The sequence below is a fragment of the Papio anubis genome, chromosome 2 (genome assembly GCF_008728515.1).
Source record: "Papio anubis isolate 15944 chromosome 2, Panubis1.0, whole genome shotgun sequence".
Lineage (NCBI taxonomy): Eukaryota > Metazoa > Chordata > Mammalia > Primates > Cercopithecidae > Papio > Papio anubis.
In genome coordinates this window covers 41,379,783-41,392,848 of record NC_044977.1, presented here as the reverse complement: position 1 = coordinate 41,392,848, position 13,066 = coordinate 41,379,783, and the positions used below count along the sequence as shown (strand labels likewise).

At 46.7% G+C, this 13,066-nt stretch overlaps 2 protein-coding genes across 10 annotated transcripts in view; one reads left to right on the top strand and one right to left on the bottom strand.

Annotated features, from left to right (window-relative positions):
* Positions 1 to 2,676, top strand: part of HCLS1 (hematopoietic cell-specific Lyn substrate 1) — a 29,807-nt gene extending 27,131 nt beyond the window's left edge. For all 4 annotated transcript variants that reach the window (XM_031663039.1, XM_003893993.3, XM_031663038.1 and 1 more), the window contains 4 exons: positions 617 to 721; positions 1,538 to 1,751; positions 1,899 to 1,970; positions 2,091 to 2,676. In XM_031663039.1, coding sequence (XP_031518899.1) covers positions 617 to 721; positions 1,538 to 1,751; positions 1,899 to 1,970; positions 2,091 to 2,227 — 528 coding nt within the window. In that variant the 3' untranslated portion in view covers positions 2,228 to 2,676. The remainder of the gene's footprint in view (positions 1 to 616; positions 722 to 1,537; positions 1,752 to 1,898; positions 1,971 to 2,090) is intronic.
* A 1,104-nt stretch (positions 2,677 to 3,780) lies between these two features.
* The window catches only part of FBXO40 (F-box protein 40), a 37,387-nt gene continuing 28,101 nt past the window's right edge, over positions 3,781 to 13,066 (bottom strand). For 3 of the 6 annotated variants that reach the window (XM_009200075.4, XM_003893992.5, XM_009200076.4), the window contains 2 exons: positions 11,111 to 13,021; positions 3,781 to 7,420 (listed from right to left, as the gene is read on the bottom strand). In XM_009200075.4, coding sequence (XP_009198339.1) covers positions 7,205 to 7,420; positions 11,111 to 12,883 — 1,989 coding nt within the window. In that variant the 5' untranslated portion in view covers positions 12,884 to 13,021 and the 3' untranslated portion in view covers positions 3,781 to 7,204. The remainder of the gene's footprint in view (positions 7,421 to 11,110; positions 13,022 to 13,066) is intronic. The other 3 variants (XM_017955196.3, XM_017955195.3, XM_031663037.1) reach the window with 1 other exon arrangement.

Below are 13,066 nucleotides of genomic sequence, written 5' to 3'. Positions count from 1 at the left end.
ACCACCTGAAGCCAGGAGTTCTAGACCAACCTGGGCAACATAGTAAGACCCTGTCTCTATAAAAAAAATTTTTTTAATTACCTGGGCATTGTGGTGCGTGCCTATAGTCCCAGCTACTTGGGAGACTTGGAGAGGAGGATCGTTTGAGCCCAGGAGTTTGAGGCTACAGTAAGCTATGATCTCACCACTATGCTCCAGCCAGGGCAGCAGAGTGAGACCCTGTCTCAAAAAATATATAAAATAAAAAAAAAAGAATGAAGATGGGCCAAGCGTGGTGGCTCACGCCTGTAATCCCAGCACTTTGGGAGGCCAAGGTGGCCGGATCACGAGGTCAGGAGATCAGGAGTTCAAGACCAGCCTGACCAACATAATGAAACCCTGTCTCTACTAAAAATACAAAAACTAACCAGGCATGGTGGCCCGTGCCTGTACTCCCAGCTACTCAGGAGGCTGAGGCAGGAAAATCGCCTGAACCCAGGATGCGGAGGTTGCAAGGAGCTATCGCGCCACTGCACTCCAGCCTGGGCTACAGAGCGAGAGTCTGTCTCAAAACAAAACAAAAAAAAAGAGTGAAGATGGAGGCTTGCTTACTTGAGAGATGCTTCATTCTCCACAGGCCTGGCCTCCAGCTGGGACTCCTCCATCATCAGAGCCTGAGCCTGTGAGAACCAGCAGGGAACACCCAGTGCCATTGCTGCCCGTTAGGCAGACTCTCCTGGAGGTAAGCAAACCTTCAAAGATTCTCTGCCGGCCGGGTGCGGTGGCTCACACCTGCAATCTTAGCACTTTGGGAGGCTGAGACGGGCAGATCACGAGGTCAGGAGATCGAGACCATCCTTGCTAGCACGGTGAAACCCCATCTCTACTAAAAAATACAAAAAACTAGCCAGGCGTGGTGGTGGGCACCTGTAGTCCCAGCTACACAGGAGGCTGAGGCAGGAGAATGGCGTGAACCCGGGAGTGGAGCTTGCAGTGAGCCGAGATCGCGCCACTGCACTCCAGCCTGGGCGACAGAGCGAGACTCCATCTCAAAAAAAAGAAAAAAAAAAAGATTCTCTGCCCTCACCCCATCTCCTCCAGTCTTAGGAAGGTGGGCTGTGCAGAGTGGCCAACCATCCTTGTTTTCCTTGCACTGTTCTGGTGTCAGCACTGAAGACCCTACCCTGCCTTCTGGGAAACTCCTCAGTCCTAGGCAAATTAGGACAGCTGGTTATCCTAGCTGTGGTAGCTCAACAATGTGCTTTTGCTTCAATGTTTTCTTGGCCTCCCAAAGAATCTGACTCGCTTTCTACTTCCCTCCCCTCACACCTTTTACATTCTCTTCCCATTGTCTCTGGAATGTGTTTTGGGTGGGTGGGTGTGGGAGGAGGTTGAGGAATGAAGATGGATGAAAGGCTATGTTCCCCAGGACAGTCTGTTAGATGGAGGCAAGGGTGGAGGGGAGAAGAGGCAGGATGGTGAAGGGCAGGGGTCTTACTCCTCCACTGAGTCCTCCTGGAGAGTGGAAGTCACACTGCTCCACACTGTCTCTTCTCAGGACAACGAGAAGCCCCCAGCTCTGCCCCCTAGGACTCTGGAAGGCCTCCAGGTGGAAGAAGAGCCGGTATATGAAGCAGAGCCTGAGCCCGAGCCCGAGAATGACTATGAGGATGTGGAGGAGATGGACAGGCATGAGCAGGAGGATGAACCAGAGGGGGACTATGAGGAAGTGCTCGAGCCTGAAGGTTCTTCTTTTTCTTCTGCTCCGGCTGGTGAGTGATGGGAGAAGAAGCAGGAGAATTTGGTCATGTCCAGGGGAGGGTAAGAGGAAGAAGAATTTCTCCATTGCCCCAGTAGGATCTTTCTCTGTTTGCCTTCTTCATGTTGATGAGACCATGTTTGTGTTTCTCATTATGCAGGATCATCAGGCTGCCCGGTTGGAGCTGGGACTCTGGGGATCTCAGCTGTGGCCCTATATGATTACCAAGGAGGTAGGTTGGGAGTGGCCTGAGGAGCCTGGTACCTGCAGGCCCCTGATATAAGACAAGGGGACGTGGGAGAAGAGACATTCATGTCTGACCATTCTAATATCCCCTCAACTTTCTCCTCAGAGGGAAGTGATGAGCTTTCCTTTGATCCGGACGACGTAATCACTGACATTGAGATGGTGGACGAGGGCTGGTGGCGGGGACGTTGCCATGGCCACTTTGGACTCTTCCCTGCAAATTATGTCAAGCTTCTGGAGTGACTGGAGCTCACTGTCCACTGCAACTGTGATTTCCCATGTCCAAAGTGGCTCTGCCTCCACCCCCTCCCTATTCCTTTTGCAGATGTCTAACCAGATGAGATTCTGGACAGACTTCCCTCTCCCGCTTCATTAAGGGCTTGGGGCAGAGATAGCATGGGGAAGGAGGTCCCCTTCCCCAAGAGTCCTCTCTACCCTGGATGAGCTCGTGGACATTTCTCTTGTGGTCTTGCCTCCTTCCCCATGAACACCTCTCTACCACCCCAAGCTCTGCTCTAGTCCTCTATGAGCTCTGGGCTTCCTGGTTTGTTTACCCGGAAAAGTACGTCTAGATTGTGTGGTTTGCCTGGTTGTGCTATTTGCCCACTTGCCTTCCCTGAAGAAATATCTCTGAACCTTCTTTCTGTTCAGTCCTAAAATTCGAAATAAAGTGAGACTATGGTTCACCTGTATGCTGAGGTAAATAATACTTTTTGTGTGGCCCTCATGGCCCCAAATCTTAAGGCTCCAACCTTTCCTCTTGCAGACATATCCAGGAGACTTTCTCTTACCACTGCCAATTCTCCTGCACCCTAGATGTCAAAAGCTAGGCCTTTTCCTTAGGTTGAACTTTTTTTTTTTTTTTTTTTTGAGAAGGAGTCTTGCTCTGTTACCCAGGCTGGGGTGCCGCAGCATGATCTAAGCTTACTGCAACCTCCACTTCCCGGGTTCAAGAGATTCTCCTGCCTCAGCCTCCCAAGTAGCTGTGACTGTAGGTGTGTGCCACCACGCCCAGCTAATTTTTGAATTTTTAATAGAGATGGGATTTCCCCATGTTGGCCAGGCTGGTCTCGAACTCCTGACCTCAGGTGATCGTCCCCCCCTTAGCCTCCAAAGTGCTGGAATTACAGGCATAAACCACTGCACCTGGCCTCCTTAGGCATTTTAAACCCAGTCCAAAACAGATCAGCCTGAGCAATGGCTGGGCATGGTGGTGTGGGCCTATAGTCCCAGTACTCAGTAGTCTGAGGTGGGAGAATCACCTGAGCCTGGGAAGTCAAAGTCAAGGCTTCAGTGAGCTGTGATCGTACCACTGCACTCCAGCTTGGGTGACAGAGTGAGACCTTGTCTCAAAAAAAAAAAAAAAAAAAAAAAAAAAAAAGAAAGAAAAAGAAAAGATGGAGAAGGCATTGGAATCAAGGAGGAGCTAGAATGAGTTGCTAAGACCCATAGTTAGTTGCTCCAGGGCTTCATAGAGTTGGTGAGCTGCCCAGCAGGGTGTCCAAGGGAGAGAATTCAGTCATGGGTTCATAGTTTCTGTTTCTGGTTGGGCCAGTAAAGCCCCTTTCTCATTCCTCTTTTCCGCTTATCACTAGAGACAGAAACTAAAAACCATGGCTTCAGGCTGCTAAAAACATAAAACAAAACAAAACAGAACAACAACACAATAAGGCAGGTTGGACAAGCTTGGCTTGTGCTCTGGTCTTTGTTCATGATACACACTTGGTTTCAGCGACAACTTCTATGCCTGTGAATCACACATCTGTCTCTAGACTTAACTCATAAGATTCACCCAATTAGCCTTTCAGAGTGCAAAGCAGCTTTTATTTCCTCTTCTAGAGACATTGAGATTTCTAGTATACAGAGGTCAGTCACCACAGATATACTCAGTCTCATTCTTCACTTCAGTTTGATTTGATATCACACATAAATCAGATTTTTATAGTGATTTTCGTGACACATCTTCAAGTTCCACCTTGCTTTTCACTTTTTCCTTTGTTGTGAGACAGAAACTTCTTTTCCAGACCCTTATGCTACTAAGGCAGCAAGGTCCTCTCTGGCCCAGTTCTACAGACCCATCCTCCATGTTCAGCTGATCTCTACTCTGGACTTGCCTTTCTTGGTGATGATACTCACCAAGGGCTCTGCCCGTAGATATGTCCCCTCCCTGTGTACACAGTCCCTCTTTGCTCCCCTCAGCTGTTTCTAAATCTAAAGCCACATCTAGCTGTCTTGCCTCTGTCAGATAACACTTGCCATTCATGCCGTTCACTCCAGCTTCCTCTCACAAATCATTTCTGTCTAATCCATAGTTGCTCTGAAAGGCTTTGGTGCCACTGCCCTCTCACTATGAAGTGTGCTTGTCTTATTGAAGCTCGTGCTTCAACACGGCTCTGAAGGCAGCAACTGGAGGGGAAGAGTGCAGTTTGAAGTGTACAACCCACAAGCAGTTGTGGGCAGTGCCACTCTCTTGAGGCTGCCCCCACCCACCCAGTTTGGGAAGGGAAAGCCCTCTGCCCTCTTCCTTTCTCCAAGTAGCACCTTTCTCCTCTATTCTCTATGTAGCACCTTTCTCCTCTATCCGTCCATAGCCCCTGAATTTCATCTCCATGGGTCTGTAGTTTCCCTTTCTATTTCTATTAAAATCACAAACCCAGAGTGGAATTTAGGAGCTTTTTTCCTCCATGTAGGAAGGACTAGATTCAAAACATGTGGAACTACCACCTGGACAACTCTCTTCCTTTCTTCCGACTGTAGTGTTAGCTTCTTTCCAGTTACTCATCTTCACAGAATAAAACCTTAGGTCACACCCTAGTCATATTTTTAGAAAATGGTGCCTTATATACAAATATGAAATATAAACCAAAGGATGGAATCAGGAAAAATAGAGTGACATTACCAAATAGTACCAAGTGGCACATGACAATGAAAAGATGAGCGTATTTCTGGTCTGGGGCTTGCTCTACTGCCTTCTCCACTCTTTTCAGAGGTTTCACCTACTTCATCTACACCAGCTCTGAACCATGTTTAGAGAGAACCCAGGCAATAACAAGCACCCAGATTGACTAGACTCTTTCTTTTGTTGGCTAAATTTTCTATCATCTGCTTCTGTACAATCCCTGTCCTTTTCTTTTCCTATTTCCCACTTGCTTGAGGACTGCTAGGACTGCTGGGAAAATGATACCAATTACAGTGAGAGGAATATAAACACAAGGCTAATAACTCAACACTCCTGGCTTCAGGTATAACCAAAGAGAGCTGAAAGGATACATTCCTGCATGTGGCTGAAGGACATGAAGGCATACCAAACAAATCATTTCCATCCGGTTCCCAACTTAAAATCACCACGTGTCTAAAACCTATTTCATAAATAAAGAGCTGTATTAAATCATAACTATTGTGGATGACTATGTGAGATAAGATTTTGCTGCACCAAAAAATGAGCATATCCTAACTTGTTGTCACTAGTATGACATCCTTTAGGGATTTTCAACCGGGAGCCATTTTGCTCCCCGACCTTTAGCAATGTCTGGTGACATTTTTGGTTGTTGCCACTGTGGGGGTGCTACTGGCATTTAATGGATAGGCCAAGGATGCTACCAAGTATCTTGTAGCACACAGAACAGTCCCTTGCAACAAATAATTATCCAATTCAGACTGGGCACAGTGGCTCACACCTATAATCCCAGCACTTTGGGAGGCCAAGGCGGGCAGGTCACCTGAGGTCGGGAGTTCAAGACCAGCCTGACCAACATGGAGAAACCCCGTCTCTACTAAAAATACAAAATTAGCCAGGCGTGTAATCCCAGCTACTCAGGAGGCTGAGGCAGGAGAATCGCTTGAACCCAGGAGGCGGAGGTTGCAGTGAGCCGAGATCGTTGTCATTGCGCTCCAACCTGGGCAACAAGAGTGAAACTCCATCCCCTCCCCACCCAAAAAAAAAAAAAAAAAAAAATTATCCATTTAAAAATGTCAATATTCCAAGTCTCTTAAGAAGCCCTGCTTTAGGGGATGCTAGTTTCTACTGTGTCTTTTTTCCTTTTACTTTTGTTCTTATGAATATTCACTGTTTGTTACCAAAAATAGCAGTATCATCCATTTTTGTCAGACTGAATGCATGACCAGCAATATGGATGGGTAGGAGCAATTTCAGGGAGCCATTAGGTTCACATGTCTTCCTCTCCAAGACCCCAATGGGGTACCCAAGTGGTGTCTAGGAGCTGGTGACTGGTGCCATAGGAACTGCAGTGGGCCTTGTCTGGACTTTGCCAAAGGTGTGGTCTCCCTGGGCTACCCTGTGCATTCTGGCATGACGCTGAGGTTGGCATTAGTGTATTGAGGTCATTTCAGATAGCACAGGGTGGCCCAGGGCCATGCCTATGTTCTGCCTAACTCAGAACATAATTTTCTGAGGAAAAAACATCTTGACCCTTAAGTTATTAAAATGTTACAAAGTAGGCTTGTGGCTTTTTGTCCTAATGTTCTCCATAAATACGGTGTCTCCTTTGGACTCCCCATTTCTCAAGGCTTTCCTGCTGTATGTTGCCAAGATTCTAACAACAGACTCTGTGACCCCATTTCTGCCCCTCATGTTTTGGCCTGTGGTATCTTCAAGGCTGCCATGCTCAGTCAGGGGCTCTCCTATGTCAGGCTGTGTTAGAACTACCCTGGCTTAGAGGCAGTAGAATGGCCAAAACGAACCCTGGACTTGACCATCAAAACAGACCCAGCTCCAAAGCCTCCAGCTTTGTTCCCTTCACCCTGCATTCCCTGGGGAGTAACTCTTTGTACCTTAGTCCCATTCTGCATTTCCTGTCCCATAAATTTGAAAGTGCTCTGTAAACTAAAAAGCCCATAAAAGCACAGGCCTGTACTGATTATGGAATTTCATGCTCTCTCATCGCTTAAGAAATTGGGTCCATCTTCCAAATGGCCTCAAATTACTTATTTTCTTCTCAGACCAATCTATTTTAGAAAGAAAGAAAAAAGAAAAGAAAAGAAAAAAGGAAATAAGTCACTAATATGTCACTATGGTACAAGACATGGCTTAGGAAATTCTTTGGCCTTGTGTTGAGGTTTTGAAGGACATTGCATGTTCCAATACACCCTGATAAGCAAATAGGCAGTTTACAGAAGGGAATCCTCAAAACCACACTCTGTCCTACTTCAGGAACTCCGAGAAGAAATCCAAGAAGGGTGCATCGGGTGGCATCTGCATTTTTAGGAGACGTATCTTCCTCGTGGTCTGACTCTAAAGGTGGAGACTAAGCTCTCTCGGGCCTGCTCACGGGGCTGACACATGCTGGTCAAAAGAATCGGGTCAGTTTTGTGCTCTACGATGTTGAAAGGACAGGACTTCAGGTGCTCGGACATGGAGGTGACTTCATTAAACTCCCAGCTCTTGATTTTGGAGAAGAGGCTGCTGAACTGCCAGATCTGTTGAAAAAGATAGAAGTTCAAAGGTGAATATACGGGTGTTACCCTCTGGCTGGCTTTATTTGGGCACTATAAGGAAATATCCTTCTGTTCTTCATATTCTTAGACTCCAGAGTGTTTAGTGGCTCCTGAAGACGTTTGGTAGCCCCTTCTCCAGCATCCAACTCCTAATTCCCCCTGCCAACCAATAATCTTCCCAACCAGCCCTGTAGTTGTGAGAATCACTAACACCAATCAGCATATTGACACACACTCTCCCTTGCTCCTCCACCAGCAAGTGATTAATTTTAGAGTAGATGCACAGTTCAAATCAGGACAATTAGTACCAAATCAGTGCAATTCTTATTCCAGAACTTTTGTTGGAGATACCAAAAAGCAGATTCTCTTTTTCTTTCTGTACTTGAACTGCGAAGCTGAAGTCCTAGGAGCTGCCGGCAATCACCAGGGACCACCGAGTGAGAACTATCTTACAATGTAGCCATTATTGAGGAAGTAGAGGTAAAAAACAGAAAGAAGAGATGTCATTTGGGGACATTTTTTGAGCTGTTAGATCAAGCCTTACCTGAAGCCATTACCGTTAGACTTTTTAGTTACACAAGCCAATAAACTCCCTTTATTGTTTATGCCACTTTAGGTTGATTTTCTATTGCTCGAAATTAAAGTATTCTAACTCATAAGAGTCTCACTAGAATGGGAACCCCATAGGAAAATTCTATGAGTTCTGAAATATCCTCTGGTCTTTCCACCTGGGATGTAATGGCAAAGTCACCGTTTTCAAGTCTGGTTATGTGAGTAGGCATAGCCCAATACTCTTTCAACCTGACTACTTCACCTACAGTTTCTTGTCCTTGTTGCTATGTAGGAAAAGTGGTTTCTTTGAGATCTTAGAACTATTTCCCTTTTTACTTTAAAAATCCATTCTAATGTGAGAATCCTTTAGCCCCAACTAAATTTTCTTTATTTCTTTCTGCAAGGAAATTAGCTTGTCCCAAATAATATCTGAGAGTGGTCAGCCATCATTGAACTGGGGACAAACTTGAGCCAAAAAATAATGGGATTTCTAGTATCTAATTTAAATTATTTACATCTGATGTTAGGCATTTTTAGACAATACTATTTCTGAAGGCAGTGTGTTAGTCTTCATTCATGTTCCTCCTAATACGTGCTAGGTTGGCAGTCAGTGTTTATTTAACACTTGAATTCAGGCACGTATACGAGAGAGAGAGAGTCTTGTAATTACTTTTTGAGGAAGACTGCTCAGGAATAAATAATGGAAAACATATAAAATGTTTTAGACATAATCAATAAAAATAGATGCAAACAACTCTAACTCCCCGATGCCAATTTGGAAATACCACATACTAGGAAGAAATTCGACAGTGAGATTATGGAATTATTGACCTAAATGGGCATCATAAATTAATGGTTCATATTACCAACATGTTTACCATGAGAAAGGATGCTACAGGCACTGGGATATGATGAATTAGGAGCCTCACTTCAGTATGGTACAAGCTGGTAGAAGTTATAATACACTTAAACAAACATGACCTATTGGGGAAAAGGAACAAGGTATTTCTGAAGGGAAAGGTTCTTTGATCTATACAGCAGAGTGCTTTTTGAACAATTAAATTAGCATTTGAACCAGGGGAAATCAGTGGGCCAAATTCATTTAGAATTTCAAAATGTCCTTATCAAAGGCAAAAACTGTTTTAAAAAATGAGTTGACATGGGACTGAGGAGATTTGTTGGCCTCCTGTACCAATCAGAGTCAGAGCAGGGAACAGGCAGCACTCTCAGACTTGGTAATTTGAAGAGAATTTTTTTTTTAAAGGAATGATTTACAGACGCGAGAACAGGGTATAGGAAAGCTACGAGATACAGTGCAGCACCCAGGGTGAGTAGCTACCTAGAGAGTTATGCCCTGGGCCTGAAAAAGAAGAAGGAAGGTCGTTGGATCCCGGAGTGAGTAATTTTGTGTAGAGAGCCACCTGATAAAGCCACCTTCAGTGGAGGGACAGCACCTGCTCAAAGTGTCACAAAGGGGAGGAACCATGCAGGGGGGAAACCAGGAGAATAGATACTTCAACCTCATTCTTCCCTCCCTCCCATCTCCTGCTGACATGCTCCATTTAGGTTATCCCCACTGGAAGCTGGAGGGCAAGGGAGCCAGCTGAGGCAATCTGTCCAGGTCAGCCTCCTGGGGGACAGACAGGGTGGAGAAGGATGGAGAATGGGTCTTGTGAGCAAACAGAAGATATTCAGCACACATACACAGATGAACAGGCACTACCCTCTGGATTGCTATTTATGTGTTCATAGGTCTGTCTTTTCTACTAAACTGACCTCCTTGAGTCAGTCTTATTCTCAGCAACTGTTCCCATGCCTAGTACCCTGCTTGGCACATAAAAAGCTGTTTAAGGCTGGGCGCAGTGGCTCACGCCTATAATCCCAGCACTTTGGGAGGCTGATGGGGGTGGATCACCTGAGGTTGGGAGTTTGAGACCACTCTGACCAACATAGAGAAACCCTGTCTCTACTAAAAATACAAAATTAGCCAGGTGTGGTGGTGCATGCCTGTAATCCCAGCTACTCAGGAGGCTGAGGCAGGAGAATTGCTTGAACCCGGGAGGCAGAGGTTGCGGTGAGCCGAGATTGTGCCATTGCACTCCAGCCTGGGCAAAAAGAGCAAAACTCCATCTCAGGAAAAAAAAAAAAAAAAAAAAAAAAAGGGCGGGGTGCAGTGGCTCATACCTGTAATCCCAGCACTTTGGGAGGCTGAGGCGGGTGGATCACCTGAGGTTGGGAGTTTGAGACCAGCCTGACCAACATGGATAAACCCCATCTTTACTAAAAATATAAAATTAGCAGGGTATGGTAGTGCATGCCTGTAATCCCAGCTAGGAGAATCGCTTGAACCTGGGACGTGGAGGTTGTGGTGAGCCAAGATCATGCCATTGCACTCCAGCCTGGGCAACAAGAGCAAACTCTGTCTCAAAAAAAAAAAAAAAAAAAGCCCTTTAAAAATATTTGTTGGGCTGGGCATGGTGGCTTACGCCTATAATCCCAGCACTTTGGGAGGCCGAGGTGGGCGGATCACAAGGTCAGGAGTTCCAGACCATCCTGGCTAACACAGTGAAACCACATCTCTACTAAAAATACAAAAAATTAGCCAGGCGTGGTGGTGGGTGCCTGTAGTCCCAGCTGCTCAGGAGGCTGAGGCAGGAGAATGGCATGAACCTGGGAGGTGGAGATTGCAGTGAGCCGAGATTGTGCCACTGTACTCCAGACTGGGCGACAGAGCAAGACTCCATCTCAAAAAAAAAAAAAAAGAAAAAAAAATTGTTAAGGCCAGGTGCAGTGGCTCACACCTGTAATTTCAGCACTTTCGGAGGTCGAAATGGGAGGATCACTTGAGACCAGGAGTTCAAAACCAGCCTGCACAACACAGTGAGACACCATCTCAATTTAAAAATTAGTCAGATGTGGTGATGCACACCTGTAGTCCCAGCTACTTGGAAGACTAAGGCAAGAGGATCACTTGAGCCCAGAAGTTCGAGGCTGTGGTAAGCTATGATTGCACCACTGCACTTTTGCCTGGGCAACAGAGAGAGTACCCGTTTGTAAAAAATGAAACAAAAAATTGCTGAATGAGTCAATCAATCCATCAATAAATGAGTGTTGACTTACCTCTCTGTGGACTCTCCAGGAGGTGCCTCCATGGGAATACCTCTTCTTCTTCCATTGCAAAAGGACCATCCCTCTCTCTTGTAACAAAGTGGCACAGATATTCCTCATCAGCACAGACACCTGGGAGAGCTGGGCCAGGCTGACACTGTCCAAGAACCCAGCAATGTACTGCAAAATCTCCAGGGGCAGGCTGGTTAAAGAATTCTGGCTTTTTCCTCCATGACCCAAAAGATGGTTGTTCTTCCTTCGTTCGCTCAGCTCTGGAGCAACCTCCGGCTTAATGGCAAAGGTCTTGAGCTCCTGGCTGTAGATTACTTTTGCCTTTTGCCCCGGGGGACGGAAATGGTTTTGAACAAATGTACATCCCAAGTAGGCGAGGGGGCATCGATGCTGGAACCAGCCGTTGAGACATGACTGAATGTCTGTGTGGACATTCTTGAAGTGCAGGGGGAACTCATCCCTCCTGAAGAATTTGTTGCAAGTGAAAGTGAAGGCAGAACTGCTTTTGTTGTGTCTCCTGGTGACACACTCACTGTGCAGCTCCACGTGGAGTCCCCCTGGGGTGGCAGCGGTTAGGTCAGCCAGCACTGTCCCAGAGGAAAACTGTTCTGGCTCAAAGTTGTATGTTTGTGTGGCAAAATCCATGAACAGTCCATCAATGCTTCTGGATTCAGAGATGACGTGGCCTTTGAGTTCTCTTTCCAAAGCACACTGGAGGGTGGTCTTGATGAGATCTGATTTGGGCAGGTCCTCCACAGTGATCCCCAGATCTGAAGTATCCACTGCCTTGTGTTCACTCGGCTTACAACTCAACATGGCATCTCCAAGTCGAGCTCGCTTTCCACAGTAGCTCACAGGAACTTTGAAGGTGTAAACAGTCTTAACTTCCTGAGCCTCAAGCTTGCCATAAACAAAGTCTCTCTCCTTGGGTGTACAAGCAGGCATCTGACCAAAGTGGATCAGCATCCGCCCATTGTGCACTAGATACATGTTATAGTCCTTTGCATCCACAGCTGTTTTCAGTCTTTCCAGAACACCATCCTGCCAAGGGGCAAGCCCTGTGGTTTCCACAGCTGTGTGAACGTCCTGCTGCTTCTGATTTTCCTGTGGTTCTTTCTTTTTGGGAGCGCCCTCTCCTTCTACCATGTTATTGCCACTGGAAATCTGTTCCTTCTCTGGGCCATTCTTGTTCTTGCTCTCACAGCTCGCTGACGAATTTGTTAAAGCAGAGGCTGCGTGCTCTTTGCTGAAAATATTTTCCCACTGGCCAAACTTAGCCAGGTCCATCCCTTCTTTGGTTTTGGCTAGCACCTCCCGTTCTTCTTGACTTAGCTCTGCCATCTCCCCATTAGTTGCTGACAAACCATGTGGTACCAAACTGATATCCACTCCACCCACTGCTCCTCCCATTTCCTCCACACCGGTTTCACCATTCATAGTTGGTTCCTCCTCAGTAGCCTCTCTAGTTTCTGGGAAAAGTTCCACCATTTTCAAGGATCTGAAGAGGACCTTCTGGTCCTGCAGGGCCAGGGCTGTGTCCAAACACTCCTCACTGGGGGTCTCTTTCATGATGTTCTCATGAAGGGTGGTTTCAGAGTCCACATTTGGCCAGCGGTTCCACTCCATGGAGCAGCAGACCACGCTGGCGGGGCACACCTGCAGGTGCTTGGCCAGTTTGTGGCGGGACATGGACAGAGGGCAGCCATATTCGGAGTTGAGGCATGGAACCTGCTCTAAAGGGCAGAGGAGCTGGTGCTCTGCCTCTTTGCACATGTGGAAGGTGGCACCACAGAGCAGGTGGCAGCTTATTACCAGGCAGGAGACGCTGGGTTCCGCAGGAATGTGGCAGTGGCGGTTGAAGCATCCCTCACAATGCCTGTGGTGCCCTGGCGGAGGCCTGCGGGCTTTCCCCTGGACACACCAAGGACAGGGGAAAGAAAACAAATGAATACTGAG